Below are 21,280 nucleotides of genomic sequence, written 5' to 3' on the forward strand. Positions count from 1 at the left end.
TCCCTAACACCCTAATGCTCTTTCCTGTGGGAGGCAGGAATGATGATTAAAGAAAGTATAGTAGACAGTAGAACAATTAAGAAGTGTAAAACATAAGTTATGTTTTCCCCTTCCTTGTGTTTAGTGATTTAGGGTCTTCTGCACAACAGATAGTATTGTACACAATAATCTGAATGATGTTTAAATAGCCACAGATGGCTGGGAATGTCTTTATTCAGTTTTTAAGCTCCTTAACGTATTTTTACTCCTGGTTCTCACTGTTGTTACAGTAAATTGTACAATGGAATTATTTCCTAATGCTAATAAAGGCTCTCCTTTTGTAGAAAAATCAACATGTAATGTCATCTCATTTTGGAGTAATATGCCCTAAATATGCAGGGTTTGGGAAAAGAGAATATAGAGTTGCACCAAATGTTTAATTACTCCGGTTTAAGGATTTAATTACCCCTGTTAAAAGCAACCTGAAATTATCCATTCCTCCCACTTCCCCTGCAACACCTATAGCAGTTGAGTAACCTCAGGGGGAATTGATGTGACAGACAATTAATCCACCATAAGACTGTTAATTTCCTTTCAGAGTGGCAGCCTTGCCACAGACACACTAAACCTGGAGTGGATGGACATGAGACAAGTAGAGGGATACAGGACCACTGCTTCAGTGACAATCCACCCCTGGATGGACCAAACCCTTTGTGAGTCCTCACAGTCTCAATTTCAGGGCTTTCTCATTAAGTGAGAAGCTTCTTTGGTTTTTTGCAGAATTCCACTCTCAGTGACATGGGCACAACAACCACCTAAGTCTGAACAGAACACAGTTCAGCAGCCTCCAGGAGAACGACTGGCTTAAGTCTCGTTATGTTTGACAAGGAGGAGCCTCGTAAATGTAGTTCTCTGGTCTGTTTCCCTGACCTCACTTGGGGAAAAAATCCTACCAGCTACGATAAAAATCGTAGCTCCAGGTTTTCCTTCTCTCTATTATTGCTCTTCAGATCTTAAATTGAGAGTTTCCATTACAACACAAGGCATGAATGTACTGCTGTTTTGTGTAATGCACAGTGCTTATCCGCATACTGGCAGCACCTTTATGTTTCAGTGCTGGAGGAAAGAAGTAAGAATTTACTTGCAGACAAAGTGACAGACACTGTCAAGTTCACTTGGGTATTTGGATTTAACTTCTGAATTTAAATTAAGAGTGATTCATTTAATTTCCTTTCCTTTGGATATATCTCACATTGTTCAATTACAGTAATATCAATTTTTCCGTAATGGGATTGCTCATTTAATAATATTCAACTGAAAATAAATGTGATAGTTAAAACATTAAAAGATCCTGAGTCAGCTAAAAATAGCCATGAAGTTCAGGCCTTCCTTGCCATGATTGGCAGATTCTAAAAGAGATTTTTTTTCCCTATATATATATTTACAAAATCGAGCCTGATTTTTTAAAACTGAGGAAGGGGAATATCTGAGTTTCCCTTCCTGCACTTAAAAAGTCTGCAAAGCTTTGTTAAGAAAATAAACAGAAAAGCCTCTGAGAAATACATGAGGTCCAAAGGAATGCTATGGTCCAGCTGAAGCCGAGGCTGAGACACATCGATGGCTTCAGTTCACTGCAGACACAGCAAGCTCTCCTGCCTTCTGCTGAGAGCTGCCCTGATTTGTTTTGGTTGGATTCCTACCAAAACTGGGAGAGTGTAGGTCTGTGTGTCATGCCAGCCCTCAAGCAGCAGAACTGCCACGCTCCTTTTAGCCTCCATCAAGGGGGCACCATGGTTCATGGGCTGGTACCTCCTGCAGCATTTGTTGTGCTGCACCTCTGGCACACTTCAGAGGATTACACACTTCAGAGTCCAAAGTGAAACACTCTGCTCCTAGGATGGTATGTTGTAGGTGAATGGGGAGGAATTGATAAAAGGTGCAATATTGAAACTTCCCTGTGTGGCTTTCTGTCCAGTTGTAGTAAAGAGCCTGAGAGCTGGCTTCTCCATCTGAGACCCTTAACTGGACCTGAGGTCATCCCAGAGGGAGCAGATCAAGCTTTGATATAGCAGATGTCACAACCAGAGGTGTGTACCTTCCCCTGCCTTTGGTTTAGAAGCAATTTTCCACGTGAATCCCATAGTTAAAATTGCCAGGGGTCACTTGTGGGATGCACCACACTGCTCTAATGATTTGTAAACAATCAAAGGCAAAAAAGAACCATGTTAGATTTACAATTTTAGAAGTATGAACAGTCTTTGGAGCACAGACTTACTCAAAGCCATGTGAGTAGCTAGCTGCTACCTTGAATTACAGCCATTGTCAGCAGCCTGTGATTAAATAAAGAGTAAGAGGGAGATGTGTATGAATGTGAATGTTTCACAATGTTTTTGAAGTGAAGTAACACAATACTGAGAGCATTCATTCGCACATCAGCAGGATAACCACAGTAGTGTAAAAATTATCCCATTTATTGCAAGAATTCAGACTGTAGACAGACATATACAAGCATTGTCTTCTGGGTCCCTCTAGGCTGATGGAACAGATCACTGCAACCATCTGTTCATCACAGTACTGTGCTGATGGGTCTCAGAGGTACCAACAGACCAGGATGTATGCAAGCTGGATGTTTATGGTTCAAGCAAGAAATCAGTCAAATCTTCAATGTGGACCATTTAAGTAATCCAAGATGCTTTTGCTTAAAATTAAATAAGGAGCAGCATACATTTTTTTTTTCTCTCTGTGGGCCCATGGGACCAGTAATTTCTGTTAGCACGGTGATGTTACCCAGGGTCACAAGAAAACTCCTGGTGCTGGTACAGCTGGGAGCAGACAGTACAGAGGGAGCAGAAGAGTCTGTCATGGGTGATTTTCCAACATGGATTTGTTGTCTCATATCTTTTGTTGGAGTGTTCTGTAGGACAACACCAGGCCTGAGCAGCTGCTGCCAGCCTTCTTGTAAGTACCAACAGAAAGTGACAATCTACCTTTTTGCATCTCAGACAGTGTGCCTGGGTCTCTGTCATGTGAACATTGCTCTCTTTTTGTTTGGGTTGTAGCCAGTCTCTTCAGTCCTCACAGGGCATTTCAAGGGCCATAATCTCATCTTGTGCTGGCACAGTGACTGATCCATATCCTTGGCTGTGAGTAGATCTAAGCCAACACTGATTGCTTGGTCAACCTTGTCAGGCTTACTGGGTTCCCAGTTTCAGATATTTAGGGTGGCTCAGAGAGGAGCAGTGGGAGCTTCTGGCCATGGTGTGTCTCTGAGAACTGCTCCAACAGGCCCTCAGGCTTGGGCATTGGTCATATGAAGGTCTCCATTCTCAGCTAAGGGGCAAGAATTTTGGTCACCCCTGTTGTATTGCCATATCAGTTTCTTCATTCTTTATTTGCTTATGCCACCTTTCCTCACATTATCTATCATAACAAGACTTAGCATATTTATTAACAATCCTTTACCTGTATGCTATATCATACTTTAGTAGAAAAAAACCCAAAACTGCATTGCTTTGCAAATTTCAGCTTGGTACCAATGGTGGATGGAGAGATGTTATAGATGAAATCTGGGGATGTTTTCCCGTCTCGCTTGCCCATGTGTTACCTAAAAGGGAAGCTACAGATCCTTTGATACTGCCATCCTGTCTCTGAGTACTTTGGGGTACTTTTGACTCTAATTCTGGGTTTTATGGGTAAACTTTTATGTGATGCTCCATCGAAAGGACAACATTAAACTGAAATATTAAATAAGAGATTCAGCTTTGTCTATGGAGTTTACAAAGTCCAACTTATGGAAAGTGGAGAACCCTGTTATTACAGAGTGATATTCTAATAAAGCTGCTTTAGATGGCCATAGCAATTTTGAATTGCAAGGGCAATGAGATATATCCATTTGATCCCTGTAACTGCATCCACATCAGGACTTCAGCTACACGAGTAGCAACTTATACTTCTAAATTGGTTTTGCAATACAGGTCAGACTTTTCTATGAAGCTTGAGTTAAAGCAGACATGTAGGAAAGGGAAGGCATGAGAGCCCCTGGGTGGGAAGGAGAAGGATATACCTGAAAACCCTTTCATTTTCTCCAGCTGTGCCATCTAGCTGTTTGTAGCTTAAAGACCAGAGCAGCAGTCTGGTAGAAGAAATGGAAGAGTTAAAGTGAGTTGGACAGAAGCAGGGACAGATCCATGGAAGGAAAATACTTCCCAAAATGGGTCAAAAATAATAAATACAAAATGTACTGAATGAACTTTTGTTTTTGCTTAAGATTAACTTAAATTTTTTAGAAGAGAAAAAACACTTTCTCTAACAACATGAACCCTGTGTATATTTACCTGAGGCTTATAGAAATAGCTCATATGACAAGTCTGGCTCCATAAACTCCGCCTAAGAAGCCTGGATCAGCAAAATTCAATCTGGAAGCTGTCTATAAATTTATTAAAACTGTCTGAGGACAGTTAACTATTGAAGTAATCTTCTGTTTGTAAAAAGATACAATTTTTTTAAGTTAGTACTGAAGTCCATGGATATCAACTTTCATCATTCAGTGCTTTAGTTAACTTTAGAATTAATTCTTCTGATAAAGAAATGCTAACTCAAGACCAGCCACATAAAGTGAGGCCTATTTGCAAATAAATTTAATTAATTTTAATATATTTTTGTCTTTTTTACTCACTGGAGATTTTCAGCAGTTTCATGCTTCAAATAAATCTTAAGGAAGAAGTCAAAGCAAGCAGTCAGCTGCTCTAAGGCAAATCAAATAGTGCTTTTCTGCATGTTTTACTAACAGATGAACAGGCAATCCCATTTATAGAGCATACTACATGTTGACAGAGCGCATTACTTCATTTTGCAGTATTGGCAATTTGAGATCTTAGCAAAACAATGCTGAGGTCGCTCTCATTCTGTATTGCCATCCTTGGAATGTGGCTGGGGTTTTCATTAACTCTCTCACTACAAGGTACTGCAGATGGAGGCAGATTTTATAGCGGGGGTTGTAATAAACATCAGAGAGCAGAAAGTTGTAAACAGCTTAAATTCTTTGTCCTATGTGGATGAATTCCTTGTCCTTAACACTTTGATGTTCTCAGCATCCTGTGGACACTTTTCCCAATTGGAGGTGAATGGGTGGATAATGCACATGGACTTTGATACCTCTCAGCTGGTGTGTGGGGAGAAGTGGTCTCAAACTCCAGCACCCAGTGAATATATGCCTCAATATAAACAGAAAAAGTTTGGATATTCAGCCTGGCGCTTGGCTCGCAGCATTCTGGCTCTGCTTAGGAGCACAAGTCGTGTACAGGATCACTTCCAAGATTTCTCCTCAACTGTTTAATCAAGGGAACAGGACAAAAAGGGAGAATAAAGAGAACTGCTCTAGCATGACTCTTTTTCACTGCTTCGTTATTCCTGCTTTTCCCAATGCTGACTTCATTGAAGTCACCAGTATTATCAAGTTAGTGTAAAACTGCAGTGAATCTTTCCAAGGCCTTTTCTGTACTTACATTTTTTCGAGTCTTACCAGGACAGTTAAAGCAATGCAAGTCACTTGAGAAGAATTTAACTACAAAGGAACTGGTCGTCCTTACTGCAAAAGGAGAGCAGACTGGTGGGGGGAATCTTTAGGAAAAGCTTCAGTGCTTTCAATTCATAGCTTACCTTTTCACAAAACAATTGCCTGAGAATAGGTCAACATTTTTATACAGCCCAGCCTTTCCCAAGCTGTTTTGCCCAGGGGGATCATCCCCTCCCAGATTAGCATAAATGCCCTTGCTCAGCAGCACTGTGACTATACCACCTCTGGATCCCTAGATCTGGAAGGCTGTGGGTTGTGTTTTGCCTTTACCTTCCTCCAATCCCTGCAAAGGGAATAGTCACAGTATGAGGTACACTGGAATAATTGCACCCAAGCTATGAGGAATTCAGTACACTTCCATCAAGTAAAGGATCCTGCAGATTAAAACAATAAAGCTCTGCAATTGGAGAAACTGCTTGGATGATGGCGCATGTCTTATATGAATGGTGCTTTCATGTTCTTGTTGCTTTTTAAATCACTTTCTCTACAGGGCTTGTACTCAGAGCTCCAGTTTCCAGGTAACAGGGAGTACCAGACACCCAAGTGCTGGGTGATTTAACCTTTTATCTGAACACAACTGGCAAGCGGTTTGAGCACTAACATATTATAATTCTTCAGTCAAACCCCGCTCTTTTGGCATGGAGACTAATTTGTGAGAGCAAGATGCCACATTTACATGCAGTCACATGTAGTACAACTGTCATGACTGCTGCAGGGAAGGACAAAAGTACAATAAACATCTTTTGCTTTATGTTTACTGGGCCATGTTTTTGGTAATGTTCACTGCTAAGTACTGAGTTAGTCCCTGGGTCTTGTTGGGTAAGGTATTAATCCATTTTGCCTGGACATATAAGACAGGTCTTCTTGCAGGTCACTTCCTTGAGCTCCAACTTGCATTGGTTTAGGTTGTAGAAACACATGTCTGTTGAAGCAGGCTATCCAGGCAGTTGGACCAAAGGTCTTTAACATAGTCATTCCTACCTTTGGATAGCACAGCTTGTTCTAGGGTTCTGTACATGGATGTGTCTGCAGTGGCAGCTTCTCCAGGAAGGCACATGTCAGTGCACTCATCTGGGTCTGGAAAAGTGTCCAGCAGATAAAACACGGCATCTGCTTTAGGCTGCCACATCCCAAACTCTTTCATCTCTACTGTTGGTATAGAATAGGTCTTCAGTGACTAAATGGGGACCAAGATAACTCATGCACAGATACTGATGGGCAACTATTTGAATCTGAAAATGAGTCGCACCTGGAACACTTGGACATGGTTGTTGTTGTTTGCTCTTTTCCTTACTTCTTCACAATGTTTTTAGACTTAGGGTAAAAGTCAGCCAGAGTGTTTAACATTCTGCATTTCTCCATCTCCTCTTTGGATGCTGAAGTATGTTCCCTCATATTCTCTCTCACCTGTCATGACAGGTCAGAGGAACTTTTATGCCTGAATCATTAGGTGACTGAAGTTTCTTACCAGAAAACAAATATGCTTTGATGCTTTTGCAGCCTCAAGGTGAAAACAACAATAAACTTATGACCAAGGAAAATGATGCTCAAATAAAATTTGTTACTACTTGTAGCCCTCAGACTCCACACAGTGAAATTGTAATTTCATTCCTGTTCTTCAAAGTAAAACCAGATAGTGAATGTAAATTGATAGAGCACACTGTAAAAATGTTCATTGTTAATTCAGTGGACAGTCATATATACAAGTTCAAAATACCTCATAATGAACTTAGTGTGTCAGGTTATTGGATATTATTCCATTTTATAAATACAAAAGAAGAAACATTTCAAAATCCATTAATCATGCTAATGAGTAGAAATTTACTATAGTGGAAAAAACTGGTTTACTGGCTTTCAAATAGTTCATTTGCAACTCTTTGAATTCACTTCTAATCAGTCCAGGAAAACTATCCCTGAGTTACAAGCAGGCTGCATGGAGACTGCATGGGTTTATGACTGAGAAAAATTCCTCCTGGGCTGCCCCACAGGCAGTCCAAGGCCTGGGACTGATTCAAGAGTGTATATCTTTGGTTAAGTCCATGGAGCGATCCAAACGCAGGTCCAGTGATCCTGAAAATTCTCAGTTCCCGTTAGCAGTGCAGACTGCCTGGCAGAACTGCTCTGCAGTGGCCTCCCCAGCTATAGGACAGGCTGCCTACCAGGGCTTGGCACCGCTGGAGATGGCACAGCCCTGCAGCTTGTCAGTGCCAAGACCTCAGGGCTTCACAGGACTGTGGCAAATCCTAATTCCATAGTAATTTTCAGGCTGCCTTTCTGGCTTCCCAGGCTCCCTGCCCTGGGGCGGGGCTGTACTGGGATTCCTCCCAGGGACTGTCACTCCAAGGGCAGTTTGCATGAGCGCTCCCCCAGGCCTCAGAGAAAAGAGGCATTTTTGTCAGGCTCATTGCTGACCAGAAGACTGCTTCATGATTTGTCTTCATCTGGCTCCAAAAAAAAGTATAAGAATTCACAGTTCACAGAAACTTTGAAAATGTTGGCTTTGGACTCCATCAGATGAATGTCAAATTTTGAAAAGCAAAGTCCCTTCTCAGCTGGAACACTAGCTTGTCAACCAGCCCCAGCGAATACTATGAATAATAGTGCCCTGACTCTTAATTTACAGTTGAAATCCAGAAGAACACAATGTCCATCTGTTTACACGATTCCCAAATTATTGACAGCTACAAAAACATGATGTTTATAACCACTTCACATATAGCCTGAAATGTATTAAACAATGACTTAATTTGAAGAGGTTTGTTAACACTATGAATATTATTATTGTGGGTCAAAAGAAGCTTGGTCTTTTTCCAGTCTGAAATAACTACTTTTACACTGCAAAACTGGTTTATGAATTTCAACATTAAATCAAAATGTACAGTAGTCACGTTACTTCTTGGGAGGTTTATTGTGTAGTTATTACTCTGCAGACTAAATGGATTTTAACAATCCCATACTACTCATGAAACAATTTTGAATAAACTTTTGGTTTGTGAAAGAGCGCTTCCTCCCCCTAAATTCTTGTCAAATCTTCAGATGGTAAATTTAGATAGGAACCCATGCTTCTGTCTGTTGTTGATAAGCATTCTTCTTTCTAATCAGAGCAACCAGATCATGGATCTGTAAGTGACTTGTTTCAAGTTCTTGGTTTTAAATTTTTTTTTTATATAGCTGCAATTTCTGTAAATGTCATATGTAATGAAAGAAAATTGTGTTTTTCTCCCTCTTCAGTTCTTGGAAGACATTTAAGGGAGAAGGATAATTGCTAGTGAGAGCACAGCCCAGTTTTACTTTATTGTGAAGGTGAGTTGCAAAGAGATAAACAAGGAAGGAAATGCATGGAGATCTACCCACTCTCAGGAACTAGAAAAATCATCTAGTGAATTGTTATTTTCCCAGATGTGTATAATTTGTGTATGAGACTTCACTGAGATTTTTGGCTTACATGCTTAAGTCTCCTAGCTGTTTTGATACTCTTAACCTGGAAGTTACACTTGCTTCTTTTTTTTCCCCCTTATATCCACCCCCCACCCCAAACCCCAGCATTCTCCTCTTTATTTTTATCTTGGTCTGTGTCAGCAAGGAAAAACAAACATAAAAAAAATTAGGCCTGAAACCCTGTCATTTATTTGCACACGAAGCAGTGAGTGGTCACATTTATTTAAACTGCAGCCTCTAAGGAGGGAAAAATATGGCAGGATAACTGGTGGTTTCTTCTGCAGCTTTAAAACACAAATGAATTCGAGTGACCCATGGGATTAATGCTAATTTTTGTTGAAAAATATCTTTTGCTATGTTTTAGGGTTTTTTGATCTACAAGTTAGTGGTTTGTAGTTTTAAAGATATGCTAGTGAATTTTCACTGATGCTGGAAATAGAGACCATTGTGCACATGTAAGGGACACAAAGTAACTTAACCTTTTTCTAAACCAAAAGTATTTTACATTAAATTTCTTTGCTATGCTGCTGATAACTGATAGTGCAGTAATATGTGCTATCACATGCAGGACATCACTGACCTGCAGTCAATTATACAGTATGTATATATATATATAGGGACTTATAAATTAAAAAGTGAGGTTCCCACATGAGGTTCTGGTAGCACACAATGCTAACAAACTCCTGGATGCTTGCTAACATCCTTCACATTATGGGAAAGGTTTCCCTTCCGATTGCTCCATCAGTTGTCCATTTCTTTTACCAAATGCTTACCAGAATAGTTGGTTTTGGCTCTGGGGCATGTTGTCTTGATTCTCACCTTTCTGCTCCCTCCCAGCCGATGCCCCATCAGGCAGCAGCAGCTCTGGCTGACTGACCACAGGCAGAGGGCATGGAGAAGAGTCGAGGGTCCTCCTCTAGATATGTACCGATTACACTCTTGAGAAAAGAATGTAATCCTATCCCTCTGCACATCACGCTTTGCAGCTCTCAGTTATAATCTGGAGTCTGGTTTGCCCTCTAGGCTTCTTGGTGTTGGACCGTGCCAGGAGCATTTCGTGGGTGTGCACAAGGTGCAGTTCCTCTCAGCTTGCACCACCTGGTGTAAGCACAAGATAAGTGTTTGCATTGAGGGAACATAGGATGCTTTGTACCTGCACCCCAGGAATAAGGCACTCACTTCTTCTTCACCAGGATGAGCAACACTTGGGCAACTCCTTGAGAGCAGTAACAGGGTCACATTCTTCTCATCTATTAGATCTCATATAAAGAGCTTTCAGACATCTAGGAAATTACAGCGATCAAGTTCTTTCCAAATAGGATTTCTTTCTGTCTAAGAAGATTTGTGTCATTATTGTAAAGAAGCATCTCCAGGAGTGAGATGGTGCTTCATTCTTCATTGGCATTAAGTACTATTTCCTTAAGTTCTGTTACAAACTAGTGAAAAATTATCAACATATTTTGATAGGTAAAAAATAAATAAAAGAAAAAAAATCTGAACAAAAGATATTTGTAGTGTGTTATCCCTAAATTCCAATTCCCTAGTTTCTAGGTTTTGTTTATAGAACTTTATGCATTTCATATACTTGACCATCATCTCATGGATTTCTTCTTTTTGGAAAATAGACTTAAACCATTACTTGTATTGACTGAATGAACATTTGGCTGGAATAAGAAAAGTACTAATTCCCCAAGGAAGTGTGCTGCCAGTATCACTCTTGGCTCTGGTTCAGCAGCTGCCGAGGTGAGTCTTTTCCAGATGTGGAATTACCTCTGTATGGAAGCTGCATTCGTGTACTATTAGAAAGGTCAAGCAAAACAAGACCTTCATGCCTGCTTCAAGCTTTTTCACCTGAAGATATTGACTGTGTTTTCACCTGATAAGTATGGTATCCCCTGCTTTTCTGAATGCAAAGAACCAAGGCACTGAGACTGTTAAGGACTTTTCTGAAAGTCAGGTGAGCTCTAATAGCTGTTCTCCCAGGTGGGCTTCTCCGCACTTAACTGCAGATGCCTGAAGGGCAGTCATCTGACCTACCTGTCATGTTCTCTCACTGAAGTAGCACTTCAATTTGTGTGCCCTACTTTAAATGTCTACTTGGAGTGATATACATTGTCCACCATATGTGTGGGTTTCTTCCTAGGGTGATAAACTGAGGTGGAGGTTGTAGATGTTTAGGTTAGACAAATCCTTTACTTCAGTAAGAACCATGCTGGCTGCCCTCCCAAGACAGGATGCATATGGAAACTTTTTCCTACCTCATCTGATGAGACATCAGACAGCTTGAGTCCAGGTGAAGTTCATGGCAGAGAAGTAAAGAAGTAATTTCTCCCCAGTTTCATAATTGTGTGCTATCTGCAACTGAATAGCTATTTTCCTTTGTTTATTAGCAGTTCCTGCTGAGAAAGCACTCAGTTCCTACAGTAATATTGGAAAAACAAAACATAGCTTCACTAATGATCAGGTAGGTAAGATTCAATTACCTACTCATTTCCCAGCTGTTGTAAAGCAACTAAATTTTAGCTGAAACATTGTTCACTCTTCTGTTGTCAATGACAAATGATAAACAGGAGAGGAGTGACGGTTTTACTGAAAATCTGTGTTTGCAGGTGTAAAGCCCACATTACAGCTCCTCAAAGCTGTGTAAGGAACTACCACAATGGGAATCATGGAAAGCATGAATTGATTGAGTTGCCCCAGAATGAATATACAGGAAGTTAACTGTGATGCTTTGCATCATCTCTTAAGAGAAGCTGACCTGGAATGTTTACATTTCCCAAAGTGAGCTGCATGTATTCCTTGGGCACACATTATTAGGTAGATGAAGGAGGAAGGAAATTTGGAAGGAACAGCAAGGAGGAATCATAAGTACATCATAAGTGAATAAGGGTGGAATGTGAAAGGGTAAAAGAGAATCAGAATGGCCAGAAAGATCTGTCTGTAAATTGTAGTTTCTAAGTGGCTTAAGAGAGGGAGAGGTGATTGCAGGCAACTGAGTAGTAGTACAGCTCAGTGGGTTCCTGTTCATTTCAGATCAGGGTGGGCTCCAAACCCTCTGCAGTTTGAAATGAGAGACTTCTTGGCCACCATAAATACAGTGTAAGGAAGCTTTCTAAACACAGCCACAATAGCTTGTGTTCAAAATCCAGAAAGCTTTGTTAAGGTTTGAAAACACCTTCTGTAGTCAGCAGTTAGTTTTAAATTCTGATACTAGGTACACAAAAGTCTTGAACTTCGAAATTTCTGGTAGCTGCAACTTAACAAATCATTTAAGATTTTATACATGAAGACACAAGAACCTTTGCTCCTGATTTTTATATTACGTTTACAGAATAAAACTGGATCTAGTAAAACTGTGTTTTTCTGAGTTGATATCCCCCAAAATATAAGCTTTTGCTCATAACTCTTTCTTTGTCATCATAAAAAGTTCAACTGCAGTTTCCTTATCGTGTATTCTTTATTTTTAATCTTAGCTACACCAATGTAACAACCTGTTATTATTGCAAAGCACTTCCATGCATGCTCTTCATCTTCCCCCAGTATCCTACTCCCAACTAGACAGTCTCCAGATTTCTTTTGTGCCAGCTCTGGTGCTCATCTCCTCCCTCAGAGGGCTGATTCAATCTGCTAAATGGAAAGAAAGGTGTGTGCTTCATTTGCTGTATTGGTTTGAGAGAAGCACGGAGGCAGAGGGAGGCGGAGGGAAGGGAGGTGGTGGCAGCCTGTGGCTGGAAGAGGGGGTTGAAGAGGATTAATGGGAGGCAGACTCTCCTTTTCAGTGGCAAGGAGTTACCAGGCCAAACAAGTTTGACCTGCAAAATTTCACCTTTAGTCCTTCCCCTCTCTGGCTTCACCCTCTAGGGCATTCTTTACCTTTCTGTCTTTTCTGTGTTTTCCTTTTCCCTGAATTTCTCTGTTTTCTCCAAGTTTTGCATCTCTCCCTTTGCTGGTTTGATTCTTCTCTACCTTCTCTACCAATTGTGGCTCCTCCACACTGTTCTTTTCACCTTGGGGTATTGATTAGAAACAACAGCCCTGTGATGCTTAGCATCACATTGTGATGTTTAGCATTTCCTTTCGCATTGACTGTGGTTAGAAGAGGCTGGTGATGGCATACAGCTCGAGGGTAGAAATCCTACAAACCTCTTCCCATCTTGCTCACCTGCTTTCTGTGGTCAGACCAGCAGAGCAGACAAACAAACATTGGAAATCAGAGCATATGATATATGTAGAGTTTTCCAGTTGAAAACATCTTCTTGAAATAAAAATTAGAAATTTAGAGAGGAAAATCAAGCACTCAGCTTTTTTATTTTTATTTTTTTTTTCCATCTATCTGCCTGGAGATTCTGATGACTTGGAAGTTTGATATATAAGGTTTCTTTCTGTTGGGTGCTGCTTTCCAATACATGCTCTGCAACTTCTCAAGTATCTACCCTGCCTTGTTTTCCAGGAAGGGGAGAAGCACAGATTGTTCACCCGAGAGACAAAAATGGACTTTATTGGTAAATTCAGATACTGTGTTCTTTGTTCACGCCAAGTTGACTGTCCATGGGAACACTTAAAAACTATTTCCTCTGCAATAGGGATTAAGATCCATGGAAGATCCATAACTGGAAGCCTGTTGAGTACAGTACATCAGCATCAGAGCACATAAAAAAACTTTGGCTCAACAGATTTATCTTTCCAGCATGTATTTTGTGTTATTATACACAATTTTTTTTTTTCCTCAGAATACCTTTTTCTTTCTCCCTAAAGTACTTTGCTTTCTCTGTTTTGAGATAATGTGATGGGCTAGTAGCATTTGCCTAGATTGTAGGTCAGAAACAGTAAAACTGATTAATTTCATATATGGCATGCAGTACTAGAATAAGTCCACTTCCTCAGAGAACAGCTGAAAATAACTTGGGGGGAGGGTTTGCTGCCCTTACCGAGATTTGTACAGAGCATTGAAAAATTATTATAAAGGTGAAAGAAATCATGTAGCCTGGCCTAGGCTCTGCTTAGGCTATGCTTAGCTGAGGGAGGTTTATACATTTTTAAACACTTCCACTGATGGAATAATTTCCCGAGGCAAGTCACACAGAAGTCACTACTAATTATATAACACGGTAGAATGCAATTTTCCTTCAGAATTTGTTTGATCTTCTACAGTTTGTGTAAAGACACATTCATGAAATAACGAATAGGCCGTGACATAGCATTTTGCTTTTCAAAGTCTACGTGTTAAAGAATCATGAGCCAGTCCACCCAAAGCACGCATCGTAAAACCATGAACAGGAAAGTTACGCTTTATTTGTCCCTCTCTCCTTCACCTGCAGGACCAGGTTCCTCGTCCCCCGGTGTTGCCAGGGGCCGGACCGATGTTTGTCCCGGGGCTGTGGGACGGCACGGCTGGAGCCGCCGCTGCCGGGCGGCCGGGGCAGGGGACAGCGCCTCGGCGGGGCTCCGAGCCCGGCGGGCCCCGAGAGCCGGGAACAGAGCCGCCGCCGCCGCGGGGAGGGCTCGCAGGTGCGCCGGGCTGAGCCGGGGAGGCAGCGGCGCTGGGCGGGAGAAGCGGAATCGCCGCCCCCCGGCGGCGCCGGGAGCCGCCTCCTGCCGCGGCTCTGCTGAGGGGCTGCCGGCTCCCGCGGGGAGGGACAGCCGGGGCGGGCTGCAGGCGGGAGTTACGAGGAGGGGCGCCGGGGGCCGGAGGCTGCCGGGCTGAGCCCAGCGCTGCGGCGGCCGCCGGACGGCAGGTCGGGGTCGGTGCCCAGCGCCGAGCGCAGCCGAGGCGGCGGCGCCTCCGCCCGCCCGTTCGCGCCCATGGGGGACTCGGTGTTCAGCGAGAGGCCGGCGCTGCGCTACGCGGTGAGTGCCGGGCCGGGAAGGGGCCGCGCGGAGCCGGGGCTCCCACGTGTGCCCTGGGGTGGTGGGAGCGGCCGTCTGTCCGTCCGCACGGGCGTGGAGCCGCGGGTCGGGCTGCAGCCCTGTCCCGGCGAGCGCTCGGGGCGCGCAGCCTGCGGGCAGGGCGCCGAGCTGCAGGCTGTCCTCGCTTTCCTACCTGGAGGTCGCGCTTTGCTGGAGATGACATAAATATTTATATTTTTAATTAATAAGGAGAGGGCGGTGCGGCGGCGGTGCAGCCTCTCGGGGCATCCCGGAGCCCCGAGTCCGGCCCCGCTGGCCCCTTCTGGCGTCCGCGGGCTGGGGGCGAGCCCGGCTCCGGGACGGCTCTCGGCGGCTGCCTCAGATAATAACACCGGACTTTATTTAATTGCATTCACTAGAGCTGGTGCTCTTGAGAAGCCGCTGCACTTCCACCAGCCTTATTAGGAGCATTTTCTCGTTTGCTCCGGCAGGGGAAAAAAAAAAAAAAAAGGAAAAAAAAAGAAAAAAAGCCGCGTAAAAACAAGCAGCTGCCTCCTCTCCTGAAGTCATAAATAAACTCCAGCACGAGTAATAGCATGCGAGGGCTGGTGCCGCTCTCGTTTGCACCCATGTCAGTGATGAATAATTTTATTGCTGTTGTTAAAGTTGTGTGGGAATTGTCAGTCGGAGCAGGCTTGCTTCACTGGTCCTGGGAGCACGGCTGCTGGATTGGCGGGATGGGCTGATGGATTTCTAAGTGTATCAATTACGGAATGCGCTGCGATGTGCTTTTTTTTTTTCACTTGCTTCATTTTGATTCTTTCAGTATCGGACGTGAAATTAAACTTCTTTTTTTTACACTTTTTTTTTTTTTAAAAAAAATAAAATCTTGTGTAAACAATTTGAAAGAGACTACTTGGGATTTTTTTGGACAGCAGGGTTTAATGTCTGTCTCTATACATGCTTTTGTACCCACCCAGCTGTAGGTGTTAGTGCATTCAGCTGCTGTAATAATACGAGAGTTTTTAGAGGTAATGGTAAGTCAGCTAAATTAGTTAATAGAAACAAATACCTTTGGTACTGTGTCTGAGTAGCGACAGTGATTTCATCAGGAATCCAGTTATCATACATCAAACAAATTGGAACCACTTCTTTCAACAGGTAACGGTGCCGTGAGTATTTTGGTGCGTGGAGACCACTGCCAGTCACGTCACACGCTAGTGACATGAAACTTTTATTACTTCCTGTGATTGTGCTTGTCAGTCTACCATTAACTACTAGCTGCAAGCACATTATTGTTTCTGTCAGTTGGGTGTCAGTCCTGTTTTATGCCCAAAGCCAGCAGCAGGTAGTGCATTGAATGCAGGACAGCAGGCGTGCAAGGGAAAAAGGCTGGCCAGCCATATCAGGTAACCATTGCCCCTCTGGGAAAACCCCTGCTTTTTGATTGCTGGATATTGTGGCAAAAGGAAAATTGCACACCTAAGAAAAGCATTTTTTACTATTTTAGGATATATTTCAGTGATGAAGTAGCCACACATTGTTGTGTCTTGGAGAGAAGTGATTTGTAGTTGATATTACTGGTTTGCCTGGAGAATAGGGGTCTGGATGCTGTGCATTACCGTGCACAGGCTTAACCTGGAGTCTGTGAAGAACCTAGATGAGAAGAAAAGTGTGTTGACTTGATGATGAGCTAAGACTGTAGAGCTTTCTTGTATTGAGACCTTAGTAATTGATACTTCGCTACACTTAAGCAGTATTCTCATTAAGTAATTGCATGGTGTAAATACAAATCAAGTTCTTGGATTGTTTTGATAACTGTGAAATAAAAACTATGAAGTGTTATGGCATTTAATAGCGGTTAATTTATTGGCAGAAGAAATTATAGTGATTTCTATGGTGAGCTGCTTTTCCGATTTTTTGGACTCATAATTGAAGTTTCATGATTTTCATAAAAGGAAGCATCTCCACTAGCATCTTTGTTCCAGTCAGTGGTGTGCTTTTAAAGGAAGTCTCCCAGTCCTCCCCAGTTGTGTGCTTTGCTTCATGTCTCGGGGTAGTCAGAGCAGGAAACAGCATTTATTCAGGTGGTGCTGAACTGGGGAATGTGCTCCTGGTGCTTCCCAGAGCTTGGAGGGTATTTGAACCTCAGGACCAAGCTAGAGTCAGCTTAACTTGGAAAATTCTTGTTGTTTGGACATTTGATCCACTTTACCAGCCCCTGAGCTCTGCAAGGTGCTACAGCCAGTGCAACACCATAATTAATACGCAATTAGTAACACAGTAATTTAGCCATAGTTCAACAGGGATGACACTGCCATTCTGAGGCTTCCTAGTGTGTTTGCAAGCATAGCTTAAGACTGTTATGTCAGTGGGTATGATCCCATCGTCTGTAGCACATTGGATCTGTGTGTGTGATAAGTGAGAGTGGGATGACTGATAATTATGTCACAGTTCCATTTTGAACTCAGCACTGGTGTTGACTTACCAAAAAACTCCAGTAGACGAAGAGGTTATTTTTAGAAGCTGAAACATTGTTTTCAGTGAAAAGTAAATTAAAAGAGACCAGCCAGTTGAAAAGGAATAAAAATATATTATTAAAGGAGTACGTGTAAAAAACCCCAAACAAACAGGAAAAACTAACCAAAATGTAGACTGAGAGACAGTTATACTTACATTGGATCACAGGAGCAAATTTTTTTTTCCTCCTAAGATCTTTTCTCTCCGAAGACCTCTTCTCTCTGTCTCATATGTTTACATGACATTTTTTATTAAAACTATCTCATTCTTGATGTGTGTTGCCTAGCCAAATTGTACCCTTTAATTTGTAGACATGGGTTCGTTTTACCTGCCCACTAATCATCTGGCTGAATTACGCTGAATTAAAAGCTCTTTTTGGTGTCATGGTGTTTGTAACTGATACTAAAATTTCCAAATGTTCCAGGAACAGTTTTCATATGGTTTCATTAAAAGGGATGGTATGGTCACCTTCCTGACTTGGGATTTCTTTCTGTTTGTAGCTAAATTCTTTATTTTTTCCCCCCATCTTAGCAGCTTTATGGGGGGAAATAAAAAGCTGCTTCATGTATTTTGGCTAAAACACCAGAGAGATCCATCAGTTGTTTGAGATGTAGAGGTTTTTTATGTAACAAAAAACCTCTGAACAGCTGAGGCTGTTCCCCAATCAACCAGCCCCTCCCTCAGTGGTTCAAAGCAGGAAGCTTGGAGAATGATCTGGTTTGGATATAGCCATTTTAATCTTGGTGTAATATCTTTAATCTTGTTTTGTCTTGAAACATTTACCAGAAAGGATTTCCCTCAAGGGAAAGGACATTTTACCCTGATGAGGAAACTCTGGCTGTCTTTCACCAGGGAATATGAGAAAATGGGGAGGAGCTGTGATTTGGCTGCCATGACTTGAGGGATACCTTGGGGAATTCATCTGAGGAGAAGATATGAGACTTTCTTGGGGCCAAAAATTGAGTGTTTTGGCATTCAGAGTGGAAGGGATGTGTGAGTCTCTGGACAGCTTGGAGTTGGTTTAAGCTTCTGAATCTATTGCTGATACTGAGGTCACCTCAAATTCAGATACTGGAGAGTATTTTGAGAAAAGAAGGTGTTTTTTCTTGGCCTCCAGCAGTGTTTGGGGCATTGTGTTGTGTGTTTGCTCAGGCTAGGGTGACAGGCAGACTTGCTGCTCCCTCTTTAGTGTTTTAAATCCATGAGTCTGCATGGAAGTATGGAGAAAAACAAAACAAACAGTTTTCATGGGAAACTATGACACTAGCAAACCTCCTGCTTTCTGGAGCACAGAGGGAATCAAAGGAGGATAATAGACTTTTTCCTTCAATATTCCAGGTGTAGTAATGCTAACTGTACCTCATAAGAGTTAGATATTGGAATAATTCAAGGTGGAGTGGCGAGATTGGTGGTGTCGCTGTAAAACTGTAAACTGAAACTGTAAAACATCTCCTTGTGAGGAGGACCCAAGCACTGACATCCTCCTGTGGGCTTGCTTTTGCAAGAATCCATTTTTAAAGACTGTTGCTTGCATTTCTGCTTTCAGGACACATTGCCTCATGACTTGAGCCTTCAGCAACTTGTGGATTTTAACAACAAACTTACATGCCACAAGCAGACCACAATTGTTACCATAATTGTAGGAAGTCCTACAAGTAATTTATCTTACTGGGCTAATAAGTGTGCTGCCTTCACCCAGACCATTTGACTGGTTTCTCTCTCTTCCTGACAGGCTTGCCAGCAAGAACCATCACAGGAGCAGCCTGGGCCAGTGTGTATCCAGATCAGTTGTAATCTATTTGTGTACTTTGGTTTGGTGGGGTTAAGGATAGGCTATGGGCTGGAGAGTAAGTTCTTTCCCACCAAAAATTTTATTAAACATCTCTACTCCATAAAAGGTAGCTGCTTATTTTCTCTTATCCTGAATACTCACAAGCAGAGTTAACTTGTTCAGGAAGATTAATTGCTCTGTAGGTGTTGTTTTCAAATTAGGAAATTTTGAAGAAAACTATAAAATTCACCAAATAAGCAAGCTATAAAAGAGGCAATTAGCAGTAGAGGAATAGTTAAATGTCAGATTTTTGGCATCTGATTCTTGGATTTTATTTGTCAAGGACTTATGCTCACCTTATGCATGTTGGATTTTTTGGAAGGAGGAATATTATTTCTCATGACTGTTGAGCCCAGTGCTTCATTCTTCATTTGGGTGAAATTCCCAGTGACAGTGGTGACTCATGCTTACACTTCTGCAACATTTGAAAGTACTTCTATTGTTAATCTCTGAAGAGCATATATAAATTTAGGAAGTGAGCACTCTTTGTCACTCAGTATGAACACCAAGGCCAAGCATTGATTGGGACTGATGGAATCTGAAGTGAGTCCAGCTGGTTTTTATCTGCTGTGCAAAGTGGCCACGAGTTAACACCAAAGAGCTGGAATCCAGGGAGGGCAGGAAGCAGGGAGTTCGTGTGTGTCACAGGATTTAAAAAAGTTACAGGAAATATATTTCCATTCTGATCAGATTCAATTTTTTTTCAGCTCTTGAACACCTCATGTATTCCGGGAGCTCTTCACTGACATGTGGATATCAATGTTCTTCCTCTCACATGCAGGAGAAAGATGGGGGCAGATGAAAGTTGAGTTGGGCAGGACCTGCTAGGTTGGGTGCAGAGCCACACTGCTGTGGTTTTATTAGCCTGCTCCAAGATATTGTGCAGGAAGAGAAGTGGCCTAAAGGATGGAGAAGGTGGCCACCCTGTGTATAGACAGCAGGAGGTAAAGTTTCCCTTTATTCAGTTTGTCTGTCTCTAGCATAATCTGTCCCTGCAGAGCAATTACAGTTCTTGTAATAGTACTTACAGAGATGCTGCTTAATGAAACTCTCATGTGAGTGGGTTGGCAGGGTTTCTCTTCAGAGTGGCACACAATCAATAGGCTCAGATATGCTGCTGTGCTTCCCCAGGAAGGTTTATGCTGATACTACTTCTCCAGGAGAAGACTGAATCAAGCAGCACTAGTCCTTTGCGAAGCTTCAGGATGAGGTTTTGGGCTCAGGTCTGCCTGAGCAGCAAGGTCATGTGTGGCTAAAATCAGCAACCTGTGCCTGGAATGAAGGCTAGCCATGTAGATGAAGTGCAAGACGAGGATTTCAGTCTCTGCTGTGTCCTTTTTTGGTGATTTTTGAGCAAGGTTGTTCTCTGGTCCTTTTAAAATTTTTTTCTTCCCCTGTGGAAATACTTCTCTTCTTAAGAGAACCTGTGTGTGGAAAGTCATGCTAGCCTTTAGAGATTGTGCAGGTGTGATGGTGGTGTATAGAACTGTAAAAATGTTGAATTCTACCTAGTCAATAGTTCCCACACAAGCTGATGGTTTGTATTTCAGAAGTTCTGTTTTCCAGAAGCTTTTTGAAATTTGCAGATGTGTCTTCGCACTTCTTTCAGGCTGAAGAGTGAAGCAAATGGAAGATGATTGAGGTCACAGATATATTTAGATAGTTGGATCTACTTTTATTTATCCTCAGTTGCAAACTGGTTACCTTTTATGCGCAAATGTCTGTGTAGAACTGTGAGGAAGGAGATTTACTTACTCAAGAGATTTGTTTCTGTAGAGTTATATATAGTAAAGTAGTTTTGCTGGCTACAGCTCTTCACAATTTCATATATATTTAGAATTTAAATCTGAAATGAAAATGATAACCTGAGGAATACTCTGGTTTACATATCATTGTGTAGGCGGGGATTTTTGAACTTCTAAGTACTTTTGTTGTTCACCAAGGTTCTGTTGTTCTGTGCAAGTGTTTTCTGCTCTTGTTCTAATGGAATACCTGTACCTGTGGCAGAAATACAGCTGAGCTCTTAGTGACTTGGAAAAGATGTACACAGAGTTCAAATTCCACACTATTGCTGCCTGTCTATGACATTT

At 42.1% G+C, this 21,280-nt stretch overlaps 1 protein-coding gene across 3 annotated transcripts in view; it reads left to right on the forward strand.

Moving 5' to 3' along the window:
* The window catches only part of ARHGAP6 (Rho GTPase activating protein 6), a 318,428-nt gene that overhangs the window by 137,515 nt on the left and 159,633 nt on the right, over positions 1-21,280 (forward strand). Inside the window, exon 1 of one of the 3 annotated variants that reach the window (XM_086880094.1) lies at positions 14,627-14,839. The exons of the other annotated variants lie outside the window; for them this stretch is intronic. Coding sequence (XP_086736220.1) covers positions 14,795-14,839 — 45 coding nt within the window. The 5' untranslated portion in view covers positions 14,627-14,794. Of the gene's footprint in view, positions 1-14,626; positions 14,840-21,280 lie in introns of those variants that run through there. 3 annotated transcript variants of the gene reach the window in all.

This window comes from Cyanistes caeruleus, chromosome 3 (assembly GCF_971803275.1).
Source record: "Cyanistes caeruleus chromosome 3, bCyaCae1.hap1.1, whole genome shotgun sequence".
Lineage (NCBI taxonomy): Eukaryota > Metazoa > Chordata > Aves > Passeriformes > Paridae > Cyanistes > Cyanistes caeruleus.